The sequence below is a fragment of the Seriola aureovittata genome, chromosome 6 (genome assembly GCF_021018895.1).
Source record: "Seriola aureovittata isolate HTS-2021-v1 ecotype China chromosome 6, ASM2101889v1, whole genome shotgun sequence".
Classification (NCBI taxonomy): domain Eukaryota; kingdom Metazoa; phylum Chordata; class Actinopteri; order Carangiformes; family Carangidae; genus Seriola; species Seriola aureovittata.
The window spans coordinates 11,052,302-11,077,398 of record NC_079369.1 but is presented as its reverse complement, the minus strand read 5'-3'; the positions used below and the strand labels follow the sequence as shown (position 1 = coordinate 11,077,398).

Sequence of the window (25,097 nt, the reverse complement as noted above, 5' to 3'; positions counted from 1 at the left end):
TATTTTGAAACTAACCGTATGGTACAACAGTTTATCGTTCTGAGCGGGGGGGCTAGACCTTTAATTCCACTGATTCCCATATGAGAATCTCGCATGATACTGAAGTCAGCTGACTTTGGACGCCATTTTGTCAGCCATTTCCTATACTGATCCATTGCCAGCGTCTCTGCACGGCACGGGACGCCCCGTCTGGCCTCAGCTTCATCTGCCCGGGCTTGGTAAACAGCAGCGGACACTGCACACACGGTACCCGGGTGGATGAGAGACAGTCTAGCGGGTCGGTTGGCACCCACTAGACCTCTGCAAGGAGCTTGGCCCCGCAGGACACTTAGAAGCGGTACAAGTCAGAGACAGACATGGCTTTGAAGATTGTCAAAGGGAGCATCGATCGGATGTTCGATAAAAATCTTCAGGATTTAGTACGTGGCATTAGGAATCACAAGGAAGATGAGGTAAAATAACCAAACAACAATTGGTGTCACCTGAAACATTTTTAACATCACATTCATAAATGTTTTTAAGTCACAGTACACATTGCATTTACCGTTATCGTTGACCAGCTAGCTAACGTTAATAGCTGACGCTAGGTATATGAACGTTAGGTATTCTGGCTGGTCAGCTAACGTTAGCGTCCGCTCAGTCATTTCACCCGCTAGCTACAGCTACTCAAAACAGTCGTTTTCAGCAGCTAGTGCAGCCGACTGAAAGCTAATTTAATGTTTGCTATATAACATGTCATGGCATGCATACGGTTACTAACTTTATTGTAACGTTGTATGTCATGTTTTAAGCAGCTAAGCTGGGGTTGTTACTATCCGCTAGCTAACCCAGCTAACTGAGAGCCAGTTAGAGGAAGCAGCTAGCTAGTTTATCACAATTTACCAGATTACCCTCCTGCAGCACACCTGAGGGTACTGCTGCTTAGCTCCCAGTGACTGCTTCATGTGCAGGATATGGTTTTCGCTTTGCCATTGACATTTGTCACTTAATTGAGTTGAGGACAACAGAGTCACTTGAGCGCTGAATGGATGAGGTGATGTTCTGATGACAGTGGGTGAAAGAGGCCTTTAACTTGTACATCTCCCATTTTCAAAATACAGATATGACCAGTATGGATTTTTATATGAAAATGCATCTTGTATAAATTCGGAAAACATATGAAATGAATCAGTGAGGGTCTTGTTTAGAACACCCCATCAGTGATTGAAGGTGATGTCATCCCAGTCACAGCTCTGCCTGTGGGTGAGGACAGGCTCCTGGCTACATCACAGCACCAGACATGAGTGGGAGTAGGGTGAGATGGGCCATTAGAGGGCACTATTTGGGGCAGCCACGTTTCCATCTCTCACATCAGCCCTCTCCCCATAAAAGATCTGAGGCTGCTGGCTGTGTCTAAACCTGTTCATGCTGTAAAAAGGCTATGTCAGGTAGTAACATATGGTGGGAATGAAGCAGAATCCCTGGGGTATTGTTGCACAGAGCTGCAGAGCTGGGCACACCTGTCTCAAGCTGTAGGTCAGGTGTGAAATGTAGAGGTAGCTTGTCTCACCTGAGGGTAGCTTTTGGATGGGACTCTGTCTTGTGACAGATTTGCCCTGCTTACCATCTAATCAGGGAAGCAATTTATATGCAGGAGCTAAATCAGCAGTCCAAATCAGTTATATACAGATTTTCCTATGGTATAATGTCATCTGTGTTGTGTCTTCATGATTTTGATTATTTTAAAAAATCACTTAGATTAGCTATTCTGTGCAAGGCCATCAGTGCTTGATCTCTTGATTCAGCATATGGTCTAAGCAGTTCGCAAGTGGTAACTCAACCAGGGCAGCCTAGATAAGGCGGTGGTTGCCCAGTCAACAGTGGACAGTTTGTTGAAATATTCATATGATGTGCGTGTGTGTCTACACCTGAGTGTGTGTTGACTTTATCCTGGCCAGCCCACAGTTTCTCATACAGTCTATTTGTTTTCCACTTATGTGCTGAGTCTTTGCACGGTCCATTCAGTCACTCTCTCTTCCACACCTTTAGAACAACAGGCATATTGAAGAAAAGTGTGGTTATGTCCTAAGTGTAATTCAAGGAGGTATCAAGTAGGAATTTAGGCCTCCTTTGTCTGTTGAAAGAAAAGGTGTAGCACTAGTTAGCATCAGCTAGCACTGAGTCTGCTCATTCTTACTTAGAAAGAGCGGTCCCTCCAGTACATCTCCAGCTCAGCTTGCATTACTGGCAGAAAGGTTTCTGCTTCGGCCCTGTGACAACTATTGCAGTTATTTCAATGGGTTCTGAATTGGTCATTGAAGAAGTGTGAGATGGAGAAGTAGTACTGTGTGCGTCCGGTGATAGTGTGTTGAAATCCTCCCTGCCTGCCCTCCAGCCCTGTTAGCAACAGTTCCTCCAGGAGCAGCAGGACTCGCCCCCCCCTCTTGTCACTGTGCTGTCTCATGACTGCACACACATGACCAGCACACTCTCACAGTCTACACAGCTATATGTGTGTGTATTTGTTTTGCATGGGTGCTCTCAACAATGGTTGACTGATTGCCCTATCTGAGCTTGTCTTCCACTGTTCAAATGGAATTTAACTTCTTTCACTATTTCTGGAAATCCTGTGTATTAAGCACAGGCTTATATAGCAGCTGTTTTGTCTCTCATTCATTCAGGTGTGAGGCTCCTGGAAACATTCATTTGTTAAAATGCTTCATTGGATGGAAGAGCTGTTAAGTCACCCATTACCTTTTAGACCCACATAAAACAGCCTGTGTTTAGCAACAGTGTAATTAAAGTGATACAGATTAATCCTTTGGTCATGATCGTGTTTAATATTTTTTGGTCTGTAAGCATGGACAGTTTGTTCTTGTGTGACATACACAAGTGGTACTGTTTTATGTTGTATGCCAGTAATAGCATTGAGGAGAGGAAGTGTTTGTGGTATACAAGCCACGGCCACATTCAAAATTATGTATTTTAGCAATGAAACTGTGCTAGCTCAGCTGTGGAGCATACTCTGACACAAGTCATTTATTTGGTGACAGGTTAGGTTTGGCATAACTTTGAATCCCATAACCTTGTGACTTGAGTTTGACGTATGACTTAAAGACCTGGTGCTTTCCCTAACCTCTGAGTGGAAGAATTTTGGCTAATGCTAGAAGCATATTAAGAAATGACATCTACACTATGACTTTAGCTTCAGCTTCACCCTTGCTTGCTAGAGTCTTGGAAAGCAAAACTGGGCAGACCTGGATTTTCCAGATTGTCTCGGTGCATGGTAACCAGCCTCCAACTCTGGATATTACTCCACCTAATCTAATTTGATGTCTGTTGTTTGTCCTTTTCCTTTGTCTGCCCTCAGGCCAAGTACATCTCCACATGCATCGATGAGATCAAACAGGAGCTCAAGCAGGACAACATCGCTGTCAAAGCCAATGCTGTGTGCAAGCTCACCTACGTAAGATACCATTCACTGACTCCTTCTGTCTAACACTTCTGCTTGGTACACAGGCACTGATAAACTCAGTAACAAGTAGTTACTGTGTGTGGCTCTCAGTGCAACCTCATCTGTGTTCTTTGAGGAACTACCTACGAAAATGATGCCAGAGTCTCTTATTCCTATAGCACTAGCAGGATAATCAGTTTGATATTCAGCACCCAAGATTAATGACAAAAGAAACTAAACAACAAAACAGATCCGATTTGGTTCATTTGCAGTATATGATTATGTGGTTTGGAATTTGAATCTAAAGCAGTTAAGAAAAATAATCTTATACATATGTTCTCTCTTAAATACAATTAATTCAACACACATAAGTCGGGTAGAAAAATTTTTTTGAACAGGCATTGAATTTCGTGCCTTCCAATATGTTCAAACAGTTTTATGCTCTGCAGGTGTGGTATAGTGTGTTGACACACACAATGGAACATTTTGTCAAACTGTGATGACTGTAGAAGGGAACCACACGCAGACTTCAGTCTTTGTATATTATCTTTTATATTCAAACAGCGTCATGCTGAATCAAAGCCCATTGTTTTGGCTCAGGCCTTGTTTAGGGGCAAAAGAAGGGACTGGTTAGAAACCACCTCATACATTTGTAGAAGAGAGCTGTACAGAGCTGCATGTGAATGTTTTGTTTTTGTAGGTGAAGAGTAGTCACTACAGAGCCAGAAGGCAGCACTTATTGTGAATAGTGTGCAATTGGTGCTTAAATGAAAGTACTCTTTCTATTTATAGCCAAGGCCTGCATTTAGGTGTAGATGGCTTGTTGCGATTGGCATCAGTGATGTCTTTGAGAGCTTTCAGCTCAACTCATTTAGGGGACAGTGTAGAGCCCCTCTCCTCCTTCTGTTCACCCACATCTCTCACTCTCTCCTCTCTTTCCTGTGTTACAGCTTCAGATGCTGGGCTACGATGTCAGCTGGGCTGCTTTCAACATCGTTGAAGTCATGAGCTCCTCTAAGTTTACATACAAGGTACGACTGCAATATAATGATTAGTCTTGGATTTGATCAGATTGATTAGGTGAAACTCTATGGAACTGCTGCAGGTTGGTAAATACTTGTGATAGTATCATTGTACTGAAATAAACAGTATCCAGTTACAGAGATAAAATGCAGCACAACATATAATTCTCTCTGGTTGCTTGGTCTTTCCTGCAGAGGATAGGCTACCTGGCGGCTTCACAGTGCTTTCACGAGAGCACTGATGTCATCATGCTGACAACCAATCAAATCCGAAAGGTCAGTTATAGTCTTGGTCTATTTCCTCTATGAATATCTCTTGACTGTTTCTCATCCCTCAGCCAACCTTTTCTGTCTTATGGACTTGCAGGATCTCAGCAGTCCCAACCAGTATGACACTGGTGTTGCCCTCACTGGCCTCTCCTGTTTCGTTACCCCCGACCTGGCACGGGACCTGGCCAATGACATCATGACACTGGTGAGTCATGGGGAGTATGTGAAGAAGTTTACCCACAGGGTTTATCCTGTTTGGGTTTTTTTTTTCTCACTGAAGCCCCCCCACCCCCAACTTCTCCACCATCTTACCTTAAAACTTTGCAGTCAAGACAAGGTGTTACTCCTTTTTTCCTTTTTTGAACTGGTTGAACAAACTGTCTCTACTGTTTTTGTTCTTTTCCCTCCCTAGATGTCCCACACTAAACCTTACATCAGAAAGAAAGCAGTGTTGATCATGTACAAGGTGTTCCTCAAGTACCCAGAGTCCCTGCGTCCTGCTTTTCCAAGACTTAAGGAGAAACTGGAGGATCCAGACCCAGGTATCAGGAAATGCACCATATTCTCCATAATCCCGAAGCTTTTTCTCCACAATTTACTGCTCCGAAGGAAAATAAAGTTTTCTTTTTTTTATTTTTTGAGTGTGCCTTTTGGTTTGGGCAAAATAAATTTTTTCTCCTTCCAGGTAGCTAAATCATATACACTGCTGGCACTGCTGGTGACGGGCGTTCTCTGTCACCTGAACCCTGTGAATTATTCAGCAGCCAAGAATATAAGATTAAGGAAGGCTCATTTGTGATTCTGTCAGGGCTGTCTGGGACTGTACAGAGGTTCACAGAACTATTTTTGGTGCACAGACAAAAGCATCTCACAGGACATTTATCTGGTTTTATTGCGTATAACAAGGGCTGTGCCAGTGGTGTTTCACTCATTTACTCTTTATTAGTGAATCATTTTTTATTGGTCTGAGACTCTGAAACTGCATATATATTATACATTTTTTTCTGTGTTGTACTCCTGTGTTATTGCATACTTATTTTGAGCCATGCTTAATTTACCATAACCCAATAAACACACAGGTCACAGTTTTTAATCATTCTTGTTCCTCTGTGTTTTCTCCTCTTTAGGCGTGCAGTCAGCAGCAGTAAATGTTATCTGTGAGCTTGCCCGGAGAAATCCCAAGAACTACCTGTCTCTGGCCCCGCTCTTCTTCAAACTCATGACCTCTTCTACTAATAACTGGGTTCTCATTAAGATCATCAAGCTGGTTAGTCAACAGGACACAATGTTCAAGGGTTTGCTGAATTGTGCTGGACAGTATAGCACCAATTGTAAAGGGATAAATCCATCAGAAAAGAGGAATTGATTCCAGTTCCTCTACCAGAGCTGGCTTCTGTAGACCTGTTGGAGTGTAGTCGTATGACAGGTTGCATTGCATAGAAATCTCTGTTTATGTCAAAAGAACCACCTTATCCTTCTCTTGCAATTATGAATAAAATGCAGGTAAACTATAGCACTCATTAAATGTAATGAGGGTCATCTGTAACATACAATAGTTCAATTGTAGAAACCCTATGTTTTTCTCTATTTATCTAGTTTAAATGTGTCATGGTACTCTGTTTTTTTTGTTTGTTTTATTTACAGTTTGGTGCCCTCACACCACTCGAGCCACGATTGGGGAAGAAGCTGATCGAACCTCTGACAAACCTAATCCACAGGTGAGATGAAATCCCTAAATTCTAAACATTTCTCAGATTGTAAAAGTCATCCGATGTGATGAATACAACAATAATAATCTTCATTCTCTCTCTGTTTCTTACCTCGTCCTCCTATCTCACAGTACCTCTGCCATGTCACTGCTGTATGAATGTGTCAACACTGTGATTGCAGGTCAGTGCTGTTATTCTGTTAGACGGTGTAGTGGTCTCACTCAGTTTAGTGTGTGTATATTGTATATGTATATAGTGTGGTATATTAGTGAACACTTCTCTTTCAAATGTATTAATTTATTTATTTATTTTGCCTCCATGTTCAGGAATATCTCTTAAATTCACCAATTTACAGAAATGTAGTCTATAGCAACAGTGTCTCTCTCTGTATTTACTCTTTTTCAGTCCTACTTAATGCAAAAACCATGATTTTGTAAACACTGCTTGACTCAGTTAACCTGAATTTACCAATTAACTTGAAAACTGACTTTTAACTACCCTGTGGATTTTTTGGGATACTTTTGTATTACTAAGAAGTTCATATACAAATCCTCATCTTGAAACCTTTTCTTTTTTTCTTCTCACAAAATGTTTAATTCACATTCAGATCTAATTTAATCTTTTCCCTGTATTACAGTGTTGATTTCCTTATCCTCTGGGATGCCTAACCACAGTGCTAGTATCCAGGTAAGCCGGAAGCCTGAGGTCCACTCCTCCATCTGCACTTTAATGTGTTTTATCTGTTGATTTTTAACCCTTTCCACTCCAGTTGAATCACAGTGCATGCTTTCACCAGTTTCTTTCTCTTCACACATCTGTCTGTCCTAACATAGTTTAAGTGCAAAGCAAATGTCAGACAGGCAAGCAAAGTTGTTTTCATTTTCAGAAATGCATAAAAAAGTCATTTTGCACCATCTAATATAGGCTCCATTTCACCCACTTCTGTTTCTCTCATTTTTGTTGTTTGAATTGTGCCCCTATGATGAGACTGAAACTGGAATGGAAGGTTCACAGTGATGTTAATGGCTCTCCACTTCTCCCCCTCTGTTTTTCTCCTGCTCTCTCTCTCTCTGTCTACCCCTCCCTCTCTCCCTCAGCTCTGTGTGCAGAAACTGCGAATCCTGATAGAAGACTCGGACCAGAACTGTGAGCCCTCTGTCAATGCCTGCAGTGTGTCATTTTCTCATTGTCTGCGTGTTTCTGACTATGGAACAGTCCACCCTTTTAGACGACAACAACATAGACCCCCTGACTCTGGATAACTCGAACCGTTTTACCTTCCCACTCTCAATTAGATGGCCTGCTTGGAATACCATTTCACTTCAGTCACATCTACACCAAACCTGTGCATGACAGAGAAAGTGAACAACTTACAGCTTGTTTTTCTCAGTTTGTTGCGATCTAAAAGTGGTAAAAGTTGTCAGTTTGCTATTATCAAACATAGGGTTCTGTAAATACATTCAGTTGCCCACTCCCAGTTGGTTAGCGGGGGCTGCTGCATCCAGTCATTCGAGTTATCTGGATCCCCCATACATAGATAGTTGTGTGTGGAGTAGAGTATAGATGTCTGGTGTTAATAGAACAGACTGTGAAGCGGTGGTTTAAGGTTTTCTTTATCCACTTTAACAATTTGTTATTGATGAATAAAGGGGTGAGAGATTAGATCTTCCCAAGGTTTTGAAGTACTTAACTGATAAAGTCAACAAGGTAAAGTAACAAACTTGAGCCTGTCAGAGCCCTGAGTAAAAAAGGAATAGGCCATGTTGGAAGTCAAAGTACATATATAACACTTTTGAGTTTAATTGAGATGGCTGAAAGAAAGTGAAGTGACATACTTGGTGTATTATGTGTTGCTGCAGGCACCAGATGCATTTAGATTTTTTTGTTGATTATGCAACGTAACACAACACTTTCTTTTAACAGTAACAACCTTGAGAAGGAATTGATTGAAGGCCGTAGCATAGTAAAGAATCTTTGAAATATTTTTCACTGAGCAATTGTGCCTTTGTCACCAACACAAAGTTGCACACAGTCTGGATTTTTTCTGAAACATTTTTCTGAACTGCTCCAGTCACTTTTTCATAGCAGAGGTAGATTCGTTGTGTCCTGCAACTACACAGCGTCCACGTCCCTGGTCATTTCTGCAATGTAGTCACTGCAGTGACCAGCCTCACTTCACCCCAAGGTCATTACCACACACGCACTTATTGATCCAAGAACCTGAGAGGCATTTGTTTCTCCCGGATTAGATGATCGACAGAATGCTGTGATTCAGCAGATTTCTGAATTTTAACCATTTTTTCGGCGAGTAGGAAAAGCTGCCAGAGATACAACAGAGGATAAAGCAAAACAAAACTACTGTGTCCAGTGTGTGTGTTGTCTTATGTGTATATGTTTGTATGTCCTTTCCATTGTTCTGTGTGTTTTGTGTTCCTTACCTTTTGGTATTTAGTTTGTGTTTGTGTGTGTCATTTCCATATGATTTTTTTTTATTTTTTTATGGTAATTAAGTATAACAACAGTAACTGGTTCATACTGTATTTACATGTGAATATTTCTATATACAGCCAGCTAGGCCTTATTGTGAGACTAGATGGAGGGAAATGTAGTATAAAGTGACACTTTTGAATAAGTAGTCCAATCCAAAAGAGTTCTCTGTCCCCTGGAAACCATGGACAGTTTATTACTGCAGTCACAATCAAGTAAGAATAGCTATGTTTATAAATTATAGGATCTTGAATGAGAAAATATCTATAAACAAAGTTTGCTCTTTATGCAGAGAATAAATTCAGGTGATTGAGGTTAGAATCAAACTGACCTTTTCTTGGTAGGGCGCAGAGAACTAATGATGCATATATGTCTCTTTTTAAATACGCTAAGACCGTGTGTGTGTGTGTGTGTGTGTTTGTGTGTGTTTTTTGTAGTGAAGTACCTTGGCCTATTGGCCATGTCAAAGATCCTGAAGACCCACCCCAAGTCGGTGCAGTCTCATAAGGACCTCATCCTCCAGTGTCTGGACGACAAGGATGAGTCCATCCGCCTTAGAGCTCTCGACCTGCTCTATGGCATGGTATGGAACCAAAGTTTGGACTTTTACATTGCTACAGTTATTCTTTAGCTAATGTTCAGTTGAATTGTTCAAGTATTGGTTTATATTTTTAGAGCCAAATTATCTATGATTCATTGTTAGTTTTTAGCCAATTATCTGTGTTCCAAGCAAGGCAGGAAGCAGCTTCTTTTGCTGCTTCTTGTTGTATTTCACAAGCAGACTTGATTTGTACCATACAGAAAAATGGGTTTACCAGGCAGTGACTCAGTAGCCAGCCAAAACAATGTGTAAAAAAGACAAACCAATCATCCTGTCAGACAATTCTCCCAATGGATAAATTAAAGTGATTATCAATTACAGAAACTAAACAGTGCTTTAAGATATTAAAATTGCAGTTATTTTTAGATATGTCTGTCTTAGCCTGAATTTATCATTAATGGTCTAGATTTTCATTAATACATTCAACTTTGATCATTGTTGAACTGGTGTTTCCTCTCTCCAGGTATCCAAAAAGAACTTGATGGAAATTGTAAAGAAGCTGATGCTGCATGTGGACAAAGCAGAAGGAACCACCTACAGAGATGAACTTCTCACCAAGATCATCGACATCTGCAGCCAGAGCAACTACCAGTACATCACCAACTTTGAATGGTCAGTCTCTTAGCCAGTAACTCCACAGTAGCTTTGTCTTATGTATCAACCCCAAATAGACTTCCAATCTGGCACATGTCACTGAACTGCACCTCTCCTTATCTGCTTGACAGGTATATCAGTATTCTGGTGGAGCTCACCCGATTAGAGGGCACGCGGCATGGCCATCTCATCGCCTCTCAGATGCTCGATGTTGCTATTCGGGTTAAAGCCATCCGGGTCTTTGCTGTTGCTCAAATGGCCACTCTGCTGGACAACGCCCACCTGCTGACTGGCAACATGCAACGAAACGGCATCTGTGAAGTGTTGTACGCTGCAGCCTGGATCTGCGGCGAGTTCTCAGAGTATGTTGATTTCTCCCATTGGAATGCAGTTATTTTAACGCTGGTATAAGAAGACATAAGTATATAAGTCCAACACAGTTATCTGTCCTTTAGTAAACAATAGTAAAACAGCAGACCTGCATAAAGCTTTCATGAGTGTAAAGTGATAGTAAGATATCCCATTACCTCAGTTGTCTGTGATAATGAATCTATAGGGAAATGACTGACAGTTTTGCTCAGATCCTGTGCTTCCCACTCTTGTGTTTCCCTACTCTGTTATCGTTCTAGTACAAGCTAACCCGGCCCTAGCACCTTAACCTAACAGAAATTTTCTTCACACGTACAGCAGAGCTAATCCATCTCTCTAAATTGGACTCAGTGACACATGTGGTGTCTCTTAATTCACAAATATTAAATGAATAGTAGGATTCTTGTTGGTAAAAAAATGTCTGGAATATCATGGATCTTCAGATGGAAACATTATCCAACATGTTTCATGCACTTGTTGCATTAGATGGTAATTATGCACTACCTTTGGTCTACAGCAAGCCCAAATGTATAGTCCTACTAATACTAATACTGTATATGGTTGTAACTTATGAGTGTAGGGAGTAGTAAACCAGGAATAACAGAAATGCTCCTCCTCCACTTAGACACCTGGAGAACCCTATGCAGACGCTGGAGGCCATGCTACGGCCAAAGGTGGCCACCCTACCAGGTCACATACAGGCAGTGTATGTGCAGAATGCAGCCAAGCTATTTGCAACCGTGCTGAAGAGCCAGGAGGGGAACACGGACAGCACAACCGCGCAGGAAACCAGCCAGCTGATGATAGACAGGTTACCGCTGTTTGTCCAGAGCGCCAACCTTGAGGTGCAAGAGAGGGTAAGAGAGGAAGAGCTACATATTTCAGAGGCATAAGTCACATGTTTGTTTGTTTTTCTTTTGCCAAAACCAGTACATATGTTTACTTATGACCTCTTGACCTTTGGCATTACGTACCTCACAAGGTTACTCCCTGCATACACATCTGATAGATACCTGTGCTAATTTACATGTTTGACATACTGTCAATGTCTGCAGGCGTCTTGCATCCTGCAGCTTGTCAAGTACATCCAGAAACTGCAGCAGAAAGATGTAGAGGTAGCAGAGGAAGTCAGCGCTCTGTTTGCTGGAGAACTCAACCCTGTAGCCCCCAAGGCACAGAAGAAAGTGCCTGTTCCTGAAGGGTATGTTAGCGAACACACACACACACACACTAAAAATGCAATATTAAAGTTAGACATCACTTCATTTTAAAGCTTGTTCAGTAAAATCCAAGGCATAACTGAATTGATACATTCCTATGTTTGTGTTTGAGTCTTGAACTGTGAGGTGTAACTGAGTTTTTTTCTGCAGTCTGGACCTGGATGCCTGGATCAACGAGCCTCCATCTGAGAGCGAGTCTGAGGATGAGCAGCCCAAGGCTATTTTTGCCAAGGAGGAGCCAAAACACTCCCGCCCCCGTCATACAGAGGTGGACGAGAAGGAGTTGGCAAGAGTAAGCTCATCAATGATTGTAGCTTTTGCGGATTTCAACAAGGATTATTGTTTCACAAGTAGTTCAGAGCTACAATACTGCATGTTTTAAAAAAAAAAATATATATATATATATATATTTTTGAACTGAAATATTTGATCTTAACAGCTTTTTGGAGGTTATTTGAAAATATTATTATGTCACTCAAATGCCATTCATACCTGGAAATGCTCAAGACATTCATATAAAATACAAAAATTAGACAAATGTGATTGTCCATGTAGCTGTAATCATGCATATTCTATCCAAAACAAATAATACGAGCAATATTTACCTTCTCAGAGTTCTACTGTCAGTAAATCTGGTTTCCCATGTGGTTCCCCTCTCATGCTATAACCAAGGCACGCTTTTCTTCATTGATTTAATTCATGTTGCTGTTTGTCCCTAATCCCAGAGGAGAGAAGCCAGAAAGCAGGAGCAAGCCAACAACCCATTCTACATCAAGGCCTCCCCATCGTCTCAGAAGGTTGGTTTACCAGTCATCACTATTTTTTAAGTACAGTATGCATGTCTCTCTTTAATCTAGTCTGTTTAAAACCTGACTTGTATAAATAAAAATATATATATATATACAGTGTATTGAATAAATGTAGTCAGACTTTTGTGTGAAATGTATACACTACCAAACCGTGTTTTCAGCATGTTTTAAACCAATTTTTTTTTCTATGCAGGTTTACCAGGACACCCCAGGAGTGGAGCACATCCCAGTCGTGCAGATTGACCTCAGTGTGCCTCTCAAAGTCCCAGGTAGGATACTACTACAAAACACTAATGTCACACTCATGACTCCTAATATTATGTCAATGGTTTGCTTTTCTGTCATTGTAGTAGAAATCATGCTATATATAATGCCAATGCTGTAATGGTTCAGGGTTAGTTAATTACTAGTTTTCTTTCTCATCATCTGCTCATACCTTCTCTGCTGTTGTTTCTTTTTAAACTTGGATGATTCTTAAAATATTATATATTACTTGTTTTTTTTTAGTATCTGTCTTTTTATAATGTGGCCATGGTGTTCCCCTGTCCCACAGGTCTACCTATGTCTGACCAGTACGTCAAGCTGGAGGAGGAGCGCCGGCAGAAAGAGAGGGCAGAGAAGAAGAAGAAGGAGAAGAAGAAGAGGAAAGAAAAGCGCACTGGACGAGGGAAGAAACATGATTCTGGCCCGGAGAGCGAGGAGGACATCACGCCTGCGCACATGGTTGACATAGTTACGGAGGAGATGCCAGAGGTATGCTGGAGCTGTGTAAACATCAAAATAAGTTTATAAGAAAACATTAGAATTAATGTTATGAATAGTAAGACACACTTAAAAAGCCTGAATCATGGGTCATAAAATGGGGAAATGTGTTAAAAACAATTTTTTTTTTCTCCTACCAGTTGTGGTTTTCATGTTATTAAAATGATTCCAAATGTAGAGCAACATATCAGTTTTGGATGGATGGATTGAAAATCCTCAAATTATAATACTCTTTACACATCAGTCTGACCTTGTTATTGTTTCAGTACAGTAATTCCAGCTGTGAGAAACTGTGACTGTGGAAATGTATCTGTCAGAATTAAATACAGCCATTGCTTTATTTGTTTCTCAGCTCTGAGACTAGAAGTCGGCATCTCAACAGATGTCTTCACATTCTCTGTGTGTATCATTGTAATCAATGAGTTTAGAAAAGATGTTAAGGCTCCTTTATTGATTTCCAACCTCTCATTGCTTCAGAATGCCTTACCCAGTGATGATGATGACAAAGACCCCAATGACCCTCACAAAGCTCTGGACATCGACCTGGACAAGTGAGTTGACACTATATAGATCCTAACGCATAACATATGCACAGACCTTTGTATAAATTTCAAATTACTTTTAGTGCACAATGCTTAAGTTGTAGAAACCCATCATTAATATGTCTAAGCCAATCAACCAGTCATTGAAACTTTGATTTTCAGCCCAAATCTGAAAAAGCTGAGGAACACTGAAGCTTATATGAATTGGATGTTTTCTCGTCTTAAGTAATTCAGCATTGATTCCTGATTATATCTTGAGCTTCCCGGCCACAGCGTCACAGCCGATGTGCCTTGGCCCTTTCCCTCCTTTGACTCCTTCTGATGGCGTTCTGCTTTCTGCTTCCTCTTTTCTATGCCTACACACACCCATTACTGCCTCTCTGTGTGGGCAGCTTGGTGGAAACGGCTGGGCGCAGGTGAGTAGCACTCCAGCCACAGGACCTGGGCTCCAACATGTACATGGACTGCCTCTCTCTTTTCTCTTTCTCTTAACAAATAGCTGTCTTGCTCCTCTCGCTAACATAGCTGTCCTTTCTTTACTCATTTGGAGTTTGCTGTACCTGCTTCCTTTTGCTCTTCTTTCCTTTTATTTTCAATAGCTATTGTTTCATTGTAGCTTTTGACCTAGTATACTATATAGTATGCCTTTTCTCTTACCTTGCTTCCATTCTTTTTAAACTTGTATAAGCTTGACAATATCAGCAGCTGTTTCTAAACAAACAACTCTATAATTTCCCTGCCCATAAAAGAGATGTCTCTTTGATAAAAGTGACAGTTTCCTAGAAAAAGACAAATTTTAAGTGGCTGCTGCTGATCTTCTCAGGACTTAATCTTTCCCCACCTGTCCTCCTGGAATAGGTTCCTAAAAGCATTTTGGCACTTGTTTTTCTATGAAAAACTTTGCTCAAAGTTCCCAGATTCTCCCCAGTTGAGTTTGTTAGACTAGTGATGCCTCCAAATTCTCACTAGCTGTTTTCTAAAACAAACATCCTCATTGTCTGCCCTTGGTGGAAATGACAAACATGTGTGCCCTTAGATCAATGCTGTAATTTAGATTATTGAAATGGTTTAAGTACTACTGAGTTAAACCCATGTTGTTGACTAAGCAGTGAAGAAGAGTAGCAATTGTGTAGTAGAGTACTTTGAACATCTGGAGATGACTATATAGCCGTACATTTACATTCATATCTGTAACTTTATTTTACAGAAAATTGGCCTCAATAGTAATGACTCTGTCATGTTTTCTCAGACTTAAACTGATTAAAGTTACAGTGCGGAAAAAAAGACAATTAAAAACGTACATTGTATGTATTACTGCTATGGTATGCTAATGACAGAGTAGTAGTGTGTCTTTATAGAGAGGAGCCAGCAGGGGGCTGCAGTGAATGTGGTTACTACTTACAAGGGCCAGGCTTTGGGGAAATAAACTTTACAGCTCATATCAGTTCAATATGGAGGAATTTATTAGTGTAGTTTCTAGCTGTCTGGGAATGTCCAGGACTTCCAGCTCTGCCAGATGAATGGCTTAACTCAATGCTTTGAATGAGTCCTGGCTGCCACACACTGCAGAATATGTGCCTGAATTCAATAGGTTGCTGCACCCTACAAGCCTTGTTCACCTTTTCTAACAAATTAATGCTCATTAAAAGAATGAAGAAATTTTTCAGATGATAACACTAACTCCAGATGGATGTCATAAATCCTCATCCAAGCAAAGTTCAGACGTGTATCTGTACTCTTTTGTTTGTCCAGGCCCCTTGCAGACAGTGAGAAGCTACCAGTCAGGTCACACCGTGCGGCAGAGGCTCCAAAAAGCCCAGCAGAAGATGGAGATGCAGAGAGTGCTGCCACACAGGCACCCAAGAAGAAGAGCGGCAAAGAAAAGAGGGAGAAGAAGAAAGATAAAGACAGTGATAGGAAGGTGAGGTTAAAATGCCTTTTTTTTTATGTCTCAAGGATTATCCTCCTTTCTTGCTGGAAACCACACTCGCCTCATTCTGTCCAGCTGACGAAACTGCTTCTTAAAACCAGTAAATCAGATTATAGGGAGCAGTTTGAGTGAGGGAAGAACAACGACGAGCTGTCAACCACTTTGGTGTGATGACTCAGCAGTTGTGTTTCTCAATCTTACTGTGACACAGAGCTGAATTTAATCTCCTGTTTTTGCAGAAGAGCAAAGAAGAGAAGAAGAAGAAAAAACACAAACATGAAGAAAAGGAGGAGGATCTTCTGGGGGGTCAGGCAGACGAGTCCGTGGTCCAATCAGAAGAAACCAGTGAGGTGGCAGCGCCGCCCACTTCCACCAGTGCTGAGGTATACACTTATAAAAGGGTGGAGCATGGCTGTTTTCTACCTAGCAACAGAGTTTGTATCTAATATTTTATTTAATGCAAAAACCTGATTAAATTAAATTATCTGATCTAAAATTCATAATTATGAATGACTTTAAGATAACATTATACATAGTCTACAATTTCTGCTAAAAGGTTACACGCAAACGGATATCTTTGATCATTTTCATTGACTCAGCGCTTCCATTGCTTCTTCCCAGCCTCTCTTTCAGTCAGCTTTAGAGATCAAGTATCAGTTTCCTCGTAGCCGACTGTGCAGTCTCTTGCCAAATACTTGATTTATTCATGAAACAGAACGGTGTAATCTCTGTATCCTTTTTCATGAATAGTAGTAAGATACAGAACCTGTTTGGCCCTCACCCCTCTCACCGCCTCGCATTCCTTTCCCTCCCTTCCTCTTCTAGGTTTCGGATCTGGATTTCTGGCTCTCAAACGCTCCAGTGCCCTCTAACACCCAGGTTGAGTCACCACCCCACCTCTCTCTCTCTCTTTCTTCCCCTCACCTCCCCAGTTCCCAAATTCTTCATTCATAACTCCCATGTTTTATTGATGTGGCTCATACGTTCATTTTGGCCATGCATTCTCCCTCTATTGCCTCTCAGTATGGATCAGTTGTTTTTTCTCATCTTCCACACCTCAACTTTTTGACACAACTTCCTCTCTTTCACAGGTCACATAACACTTTTCCTCTCCCATTTTCCAGCCCCCCTCTGTTTTCTAGCATGTGTGTGTTTGTCTCACACTGCCAGTGGTTCTCTTCCTCAGCTTTTGTTTGCTCGCTGGATGTCGTGTCGGTCTTGAAGTCAAAGTGGTTGTTGTTGTGTTGGTGGTGGTGATAAGTAAGTGCAGATTGTCTGAGGTTCTCTGGAATCTGGCCTGGAGTCAGTTCCTTTTGTCACTGTTACCACTGCGTCACCACATGTGTGCTCTGACTGCTTCCTCTGTGGTGGGGTCACGCCTGTCTTTGTTGCTGTTTGATGTTTTTAGTTGTGCACATAGAAACAGGAAACACCCTTTCAGATATTAAATTAAAAATATTGTTTGAAGTAGGGTCAAGGTAAAGGTAACCTAAGGATAAGTACTCTATGAAGCAGTATTTTATGAATGAGTTTGCATTTTATTAGACTGCAGATGAATGCACACATACAATAGTTGACTGTGGTAAGGCACCAGGAAACGTAGAAATGTGCCAACAAATACAGTGAGGAAGAAGGCCACTAGCTAGTAGAGATGAATGTAAACAATTCAGGACTGAAAATAATCACAGAATTGGCTTTGCAAATGTTTCATGAGCATGGACATGCATTCAGCTTGTTTAAACCATGCTACATTGCTTTTGACATTAAACATAGATGTTAGCGCAGGCTTTGCACCTTCCATACTATCTCGTCTTTAGATATAGGGTGAGTTCAGTAAAATCAGGTCTGTCAGGTATTTTGTTTTGAGGAATTCTGATTTCAATCATGTGAGCTATTAGCCCCAAAGTAACAGCTAACCTAGAAACAGGACCTTTCAAAGACATGCCTCAACATGCCTTGGTGGAAGACTTGTTTTTGTATTGGCTGTCACTCGAGAAAAACATTAGAATTAGACCTAGAGAGATTACAGTACTCATAGGTTATCACTAAGATCCTCAGGCTCTTAACTATGGGAGCAGCAGCTTGTATGGTTGGTTAGTACAGCTGATCTTGCACATAACATACTTGTTGGTTTTGTCGGGCAGGTTCATTTGTGGTTTAGCTCATTTGGCTGGTTAGTATTGTTGCATGCAACACATGAGCAACTCAGGTTTGTGTTTGTGGTATCACAGAGCTCAGTAGTTTGCAGCTGATCATGAATGACTTTTTTATGAATGGGATAACTCACTAACTTCACCTACCTCTATCAACACAGAAGTGGCACACTGCTGTTGTTGTTGCATGCTATGGATGCTCTTGCTAATGCCTTTATGTGTTTGTGTTTTTGTGTGTGTGTGTGTGTGTGTGTGTGTGTGTGTGTGTGTGGGTGTGTGTGGTGTGTGTGTGTGTGTGTGTGTGTGAACAGGAAGCAGCTACAGTAGCAGCAGCAGAAGCTGCCCCTGTGCCCAAGGTGGAATCGGGCACAGCGCCAAACTCAGAGCCTGATGAACCCAAAGACACTGAAATGGAGGAGACTGTGAGTCACCACTGATGATGCGATAATTACAAAGTAGAAAGTTTGGCTATGGTGCTAGAGATCCCAGTTCAGAGTGACCTGACAGGATGCAGCACATTGGCAGCTCTTCTTCTTCTCACAAGTCTGTGTAAATGATGACCAGAGACCTGCCATTTCGAATGTAGTCTCTAGGGAAATATTTCTACCAGTAGCCAGGTTTCATTACAGATTCAGTTTTAAATGTCTAGAATTTCTCATAAATTGTCTCTGTCTTCCCTGTGGGTTTTCAATGATAAGAAATCCTCCAAACACAAGAAGAAGAAGCAGAAAAAGGAGAAGGAAGAGAAGGAGAAGAAAAAGAAGAAGAAGCATCATCACCACCACCACCACAGTGACGGAGGTGGAGAGGAGTCGGTGCAGAATGGCACCGTGGAGGAGGAAGAGCCTCTGCCGGTCAGTGTTTTTTCATCAGCGTTTAACAGCCTGATGTCACCAGTGTGAATGAAAACTGAATATGACTCATGAATGTTTTTATTTTCTGCATTGAGAGTAAAGTTGAGAATCATTTTGTAGGATTGGCCCAATGTAGTGGTGTTCCACTCAGATGTGTGAGAATAACCATCCACTTCATGTTGATGTCTATAGCATTATTTATATTTAAATGTTTTCATCATTGCAAGAAATAATGATTTCTGAATTTCTGAATGCGTCATTCTGTTCTTTTATCCTGATTTAATATTGTTGCGTGGTCGAAAAAAAAACAAGACACTGACCTCAAAGCCCCAATTAACTTAATGCTACATGTAGCCCGCATGATCTTCCTCGCTCCCACTGTTTAAACCTACTTACCACTGCAGACACACACACTCTGCCTTGCATGTTATGCGTCAGCCAGGTAGAAGCAGCTCCTGTTGCCTAGTTAGCATTTGACTGACAGAGAATGCCTGATCTGACCTGAGCTCGTCTCATTTTTCAGCCCATGTCCAATTACTGCCTGCTGGCTGAGAACTCCTACATCAAGATGGTGAGTGATGGCGAATGGGATGTTGCTGAAGAAAATTTCTGGTTTTTTACTCATCATTTTCACCATTTGGCCTTATTTTGGTCATAACAGTTAATCGTTTATTATCATTAAAGATATAATCAATATCACTGCTGTTAATATCAGATTATATACATTGCTTATTAGCCCGATTTGATCATGTTTATATCCTTTCATTCACTTTACTATATGGAAGGATGATGAAGAGGTTTGCACTAGAAATGGGTTTGCTCGCTTTATGACAACACACATTGTTGTCAGATTACTGAAAAGGAGAAATGTGATTGGCCACATATGATGTTTGCCCTCAGCTGACTTGTTGCTATGGCACAGCATACTCGTGTCTCTACAATAAATTAATAAGTACAATGTTATAATAATAACATCCAGGTTCTGGGAAAAATCTGACTTGTTCCTCAACACTGAGCAAATTGTAACCTTTACACTGTTACTCTGCATAGACAAACGTGCAAATGTTCATGTTTAGGATATTTATATTAATGTACAAGTTATGTTAGGCCCCAGTAGCAGATCTCTAATTTCTCTCCCTCTCTTCAAAGATGATAGAAGATGCTGATCAGGTATTGGTTAAAGTTCTGTCAGTGACAGAATATTATTAAAACTCTTGTTTAGATGTGTTTCTTTGTATTCTTGTTACTCTTCACAGACTGGCCTCTGGGGCAGTTTAGGTTAATGTGTCCACAGCACAGCAGCATTGCATCAGTTTCTGAGAATGATTCTGTCCTTTTGATTTTCTCCTTGTGCTGAGACTGGTTTCTTGAAAAACAGTGATGTGTGCTTTGGTGTTGGGTTGATGAATTGGATTTGCTGTGTTTTCTGCCTGTTCCCTCTAAATAATTATTGGTCAAATTAAAAAAATAAAATAAAAAAATAAAAATACACAGCCTGAGTTTAAACAGTAATTCCACTTGCATATAATTTATTTAATAAAAATAATTTTCTTCTCCCCCCCCCCCCCCCCCCCCCGTCTAAGGTATATGACATCCAGGGGAACCTGCAGGACGGCAGTCAGGTCGTGGTGTCTGTCATATTTGAAAACAAGTGTGACAGCTTCCTCAAATCCATGGAGTTCAACGTCCTGGACTCTCTCAACTCCAAGCTGCAGAGGCCAGAGGGCTCGGGTCCACATGATGGTCTCACTGTCCCTTTCCAACTTCCACCAGGTTGGTGAATGAATGCACATCTGTAATACAAGAGATGGTTTACAACAACAATTATAATATACAGATTTTTGCACTTTATGTAGTGTGTTCACAATATTGCTCTCAAATGGTGCATATTTCAAACCTCACTTTGGGAAGTGTTGTTAAGTCTGATCAAGTAACTGTAACCTTTTCTCTTGTGGTCAGGGGTGTCCAATGAGGCGCGATTTGTCTTCACTGTGCAGAGCATTGTGATGTCACAGAAACTGAAGGGAACACTCACCTTCATAGTCAAGGTTGGTCAGAAAATACATACATACACACAGCAAAAACAAACATTGACACATGTCAATGTGTCACTATGTCACTGATTATCTTTATTTGTTGTTGTGGTGTGTTCCCCCAGAATGAGGAGGACTCCACTCATGAGAAACTGGACTTCAAACTGCACTTTACCTGCACCTCCTACCTAATCACTACTCCTTGCTACAGGTTGGTGATTACATTTTTTTTTTTTTTTTTTTTTGTGGGTAGAGGAAATGTCACTGTATCACAAAAAAACATATTGATTTATCCTCTGAGCACCATGAATATTAGCACTAAAAGGAACGAAATTTTGGCTATTCTTTTTTGAGTTGTCTTGGCTCTTGGTCCTGGACAAGGTGAAATTGAAAACTGATTTGTTTCTGTTTGGTTAGTGATGCATTTGCAAAGCTGCTGGAATCAGGGGACCTGAAGGGCAGCTCTGTCAGACTGGAGGGAGTGAACATGCCCTTCCACCACCTACTGGCCAGGATCTGCTTCCATCACCACTTCTCTGGTACATATACACCAGGACATGTACTGTTTGTCTCAAGTGACAGACTTTTGTCCTAAAACAAGTAACAAAATGACCAAATGGGTAAAGTGTTGCACATTCAGAATACAGTAGGAGTGTTATTCAAGATAAGCATCATAATAATCGCACGCAATTCTTCTGAGCATTGCTGACAATTTTGTTTTCTTGTGTCTTGTTTGACCAGTTGTGGAGAGGATCGACTCCTGTGCCTCTATGTACAGCAGGTCTATCCAGGGTCACCATGTCTGTCTGCTGGTCAAAACTGTAAGTGAACAAGTGAAATTGCTCCTTTATCATCTGTTCAACAGTAGCTTGAGATATTCAAAACCAAATTGTTGTTGTTGCCCCACTGATGAATAATAAATACAAAACAGGACATTTTCTGATAATGACCTTGACCTTGTCTGTCTCCCACTCTCTTTCTCCCAGTCTGGTCAGACGGTGTCCATTGACGCTAAATGTGACGAGCCGACGCTGCTTGGGAATGTGCTGGATGAGATCAAGCAGACCTTCTCTCAGTGCTGATTGTGTCTGACAGCCCCAGGGTGCCCCCAACCAGGCCACATCACCACCCCTCCCTCGCTGTAACACAACATAATCATGTTACGAAACACTGCGGCTGGCACTTCAATTATCGCCCTATTTATTAGTCCTGAGGTTCGCAAGATTTCTTTCCCCTTACCTTCTACGTCAGTGTCCCACACTCTGTTGTTCTTCTGCACTCTGAGCTCTGTGGTCACTCCCCGACACTTGATGTTGTTTTACAGACTCACCGTGTACATGCTCCGTCTCCTCTGCAATGCACTTTCATTTTTACTTCCTGGTTTTCGACCCCTAACAGCCACCCTTTTCCACCCGACTTTGACTCTACTGAGCTCCTGTTTCTGGATGCCCGGCATCCTCTGCTCTTTCCTGTGTACCTTTCCACCCTCTACTCTGTCGGCAATTCAGTCTATGACAGTCATGTAATGTAATGTTGACAACTGGACTTTTGCCGTTGATGGTTGAATTGTGTTTTTACTGTTTTGAAGTTTTTTTTTGTCTTTGGTTTGTTTTTGTTTGTTGTATCTGTCTAATTTTTTTGTCTAAAGCCTGTCTGCGCCTTTGTCTCGCCCCCTTCTTTCTGCTCACTAAACATCTGTGTGTGTGCTGCTCATCTGTTTAGGCCTGGAAAAACCATGTGACTGACTCTTTTTCAGACTGATCCTAGCTGGAAAAATTGGGGACTCTGTAGTGAGGATAGTGCAGACATGAAACCAAAGCTACATTTAAGGCATGGGTCTTTAACTACTATCAGAGCTGTTTGCCCTACTTGCCTTTTGGCAAGGCTCAGAGCAGATCTGCTAGTGTTAGTTTAACAGAATCCTTGTGTGGCACTGTGGAAGATTTGAACAGTAGATCAGTGGTTTTGCTCTGTGCCTTTAGCTGTGCAGTCTGACCTACTCCAGCGCTTCATGCGTCTCATAGAGCTCCACCTCCCTCCCCAGTATATTTGCTCCCTGATCCAACAGTTTGACCCAACCTCCCCTCTTCCCAAACACAAACTTCCAGTATATCATACCTTTCACCAATCAAGGATGAATTTGAAGACAGGAGAGTAATTGAAAGAAACTCTTTCACCAGAGTAGAAGTGTAATGTGAGACTTCTGTTTCAGCACAGGACATTTTGGTGTCAGGCCAATGCCACCTTTGTCAGCCTCTTCATCAACTCATAGCTGGAGTTGTTAGTGTTATAGAAGATGTTATATTGTAATTATACAGAAACATGTTATTCCTATGAGGCCGCTATGGTGCTGACGGTCCTCATTTGTGTCACCATATGGTCAAATTAGCGACAGAATAATCTGACATGAAGAGCTGCTCATGTTATATCATTGCCCTTACTCCTTTCTCTGAAAACGTCAAACTGATTAGCTAAAGGATGCCATAGTTACATTATCAGCCTTTCTCTGTTTTTAAAACCAGCTGCTCTGCATATCAGGTTGCTGAAGTTGTTTTCTCTGTAAGCAGAGACTGTGAAGTGGTCAGTGATTTTTAGGTTCCCTCTCAATCAGTATTTGGCAACGTAGCTTCCATGTTCTGTCAACAGCAGAATGGAGTTTTGTCTGTCTTCATGTGAAATCATGAAACAAATACAGCACCACTTTTAACGTTTGCATAACAGTAGCTGCACTCAGGCTGTTTGACACCCAGCTGGTGTGCACCCAGATAAATCCCCAATGTTTCTTTTCCCTCCTGAAACTGCCTTGCCACTTTTTTGTGCATTGACATGTTATGATGAACATGAAAGGCCATTTTAAAAAAGAAAAAGAAAAAAAAAGAAAAAAGAAATGGCCTCCTCTTAAAACACTGAGGTACGGGATGTTTTAATTTGCGTCATTCATGTCACTACCTGGTCCAGAACGACTTAACCTAGTAGTAGCAAGATAAAAACTGACTTGGTTGTGTCTCTGTTCATATATACTGATAAGACCCCTTCACATTTGTCTGCTATTGTAGATAACAACGATAATGATGTCTGTGACCTGAAGATCAGGTCAGCCATTCCATGAGAGCTTCTGTCCAGTAGTAGTCTGAATACAGAGGTGATCAGCTGTATATCAGGAATGTCAATAGAAAATGAGTATGTATGTATTCCCTGTTCTTGAAAATGACTGATATCAGTGAAACTGAAAAAAAAACGACTCAACCAATCATACTTTGTCCTGATTCTGATCATTTTTCCTGTGCATAATATTTGATTAAAATGTGTATATTGCATGATTAGGAATGTACACTTTTTATTTCCTGTTTTCTGTTCCATGGACATGCTTACACAAACAAAAACTGGTCATTCCATCTTGTCCTTTTTCTTTATAGTCTTTTTTTTTTATATATATAAAGTTTACTTGACCATTCTCTGTTTTTGATGGTATTGTGTTTTTATCTACTCTAAGATCAGACAATTTTAAAAAGTGATATTATTGAATGTTTTAAATTATTAAACACAGGGGAAGGAAGGGGGTTCTATTTGCTGTCATGACACACAGGGCTTAGGGATCCGATTAAGAAGTTGAATAGAACGGGTCACAAGAAGCAGTGTACTGAGAGGCAACCCACTCTGTCTTAATTCTCTATTGGTTCAGTTGTAGTGAGTTATTTTACCAAGTTTGGCTGTGACATTGAAATATACTCCTATATGACTCTGTTTCTGAAGGTCCTGTCTTTTTATTTCTCCATACTCAGTTCTCCAGCTGTATAATGTAATATATGTTTTAAAGGGGGTAACATAAATTATCTACATTCCCTTTAAACAAAGTCCACCCTGATTAAAAGTAAAGGCTGTAAGAAGCTGATGTAGTCTTTACTCTCTCTCTCTCTCTGTGTGTGTGTGTGTGTGTGTGTGAGTGTGTGTGTGTGTTACAGTTGAACCAATAAACACCCACATATGTAAGGAGATAACAAATGAAAAAAACAGTGTTAGTATGGAGGTGTGTTGTTACATATATTTATATGTATCCCTATTATTATTACATGGACATAATGTTATTGATATACTGACTTTTAACATTTGCCCAATACAGTAAATGTAGATGTGTTCCTTTGAACTTCAATTCCCAGAAAGCCTCGCCTGACAGCCGAGGAAATCGAGATAACCTCACTGACTGACAGCGAGCAGCTGAGTTGAGTGAAGTTCAACTGACAGAGCCACTGGTTTTGGTTTTGTAGTTTCATGCATAACTAGTTTGTTTGAAAGCAAAGGTCGCTCTGCC

General features: G+C 41.0%; 1 protein-coding gene across 3 annotated transcripts; it reads left to right on the top strand.

Moving 5' to 3' along the window:
• The first annotated feature begins 151 nt into the window (after positions 1–151).
• On the top strand, positions 152–24,680 carry ap3d1 (adaptor related protein complex 3 subunit delta 1). Of its 3 annotated transcripts, XM_056378336.1 has the most exons (34): positions 152–452; positions 3,350–3,445; positions 4,384–4,464; positions 4,651–4,731; positions 4,823–4,930; positions 5,138–5,267; positions 5,853–5,992; positions 6,370–6,443; positions 6,566–6,615; positions 7,072–7,121; positions 7,532–7,580; positions 9,359–9,504; positions 9,986–10,134; positions 10,248–10,478; positions 11,111–11,342; positions 11,541–11,686; positions 11,856–11,997; positions 12,431–12,502; positions 12,708–12,783; positions 13,068–13,267; positions 13,754–13,827; positions 14,211–14,234; positions 15,571–15,739; positions 15,988–16,131; positions 16,574–16,627; positions 18,213–18,323; positions 18,600–18,755; positions 19,279–19,326; positions 20,339–20,528; positions 20,715–20,803; positions 20,914–20,999; positions 21,206–21,327; positions 21,530–21,609; positions 21,775–24,680. In XM_056378336.1, the coding sequence occupies exons 1-34, from the start codon at positions 357–359 to the stop codon at positions 21,868–21,870; spliced, it is 3,792 nt and encodes a 1,263-aa protein (XP_056234311.1). In that variant the 5' UTR covers positions 152–356; the 3' UTR covers positions 21,871–24,680. The 3 variants fall into 3 exon arrangements, with proteins under 3 accessions (XP_056234311.1, XP_056234312.1, XP_056234313.1); XM_056378337.1 differs by lacking the exon at positions 14,211–14,234 and having other exon boundaries at positions 153–452; XM_056378338.1 differs by lacking the exon at positions 16,574–16,627 and having other exon boundaries at positions 153–452.
• Positions 24,681–25,097: the final 417 nt, after the last annotated feature.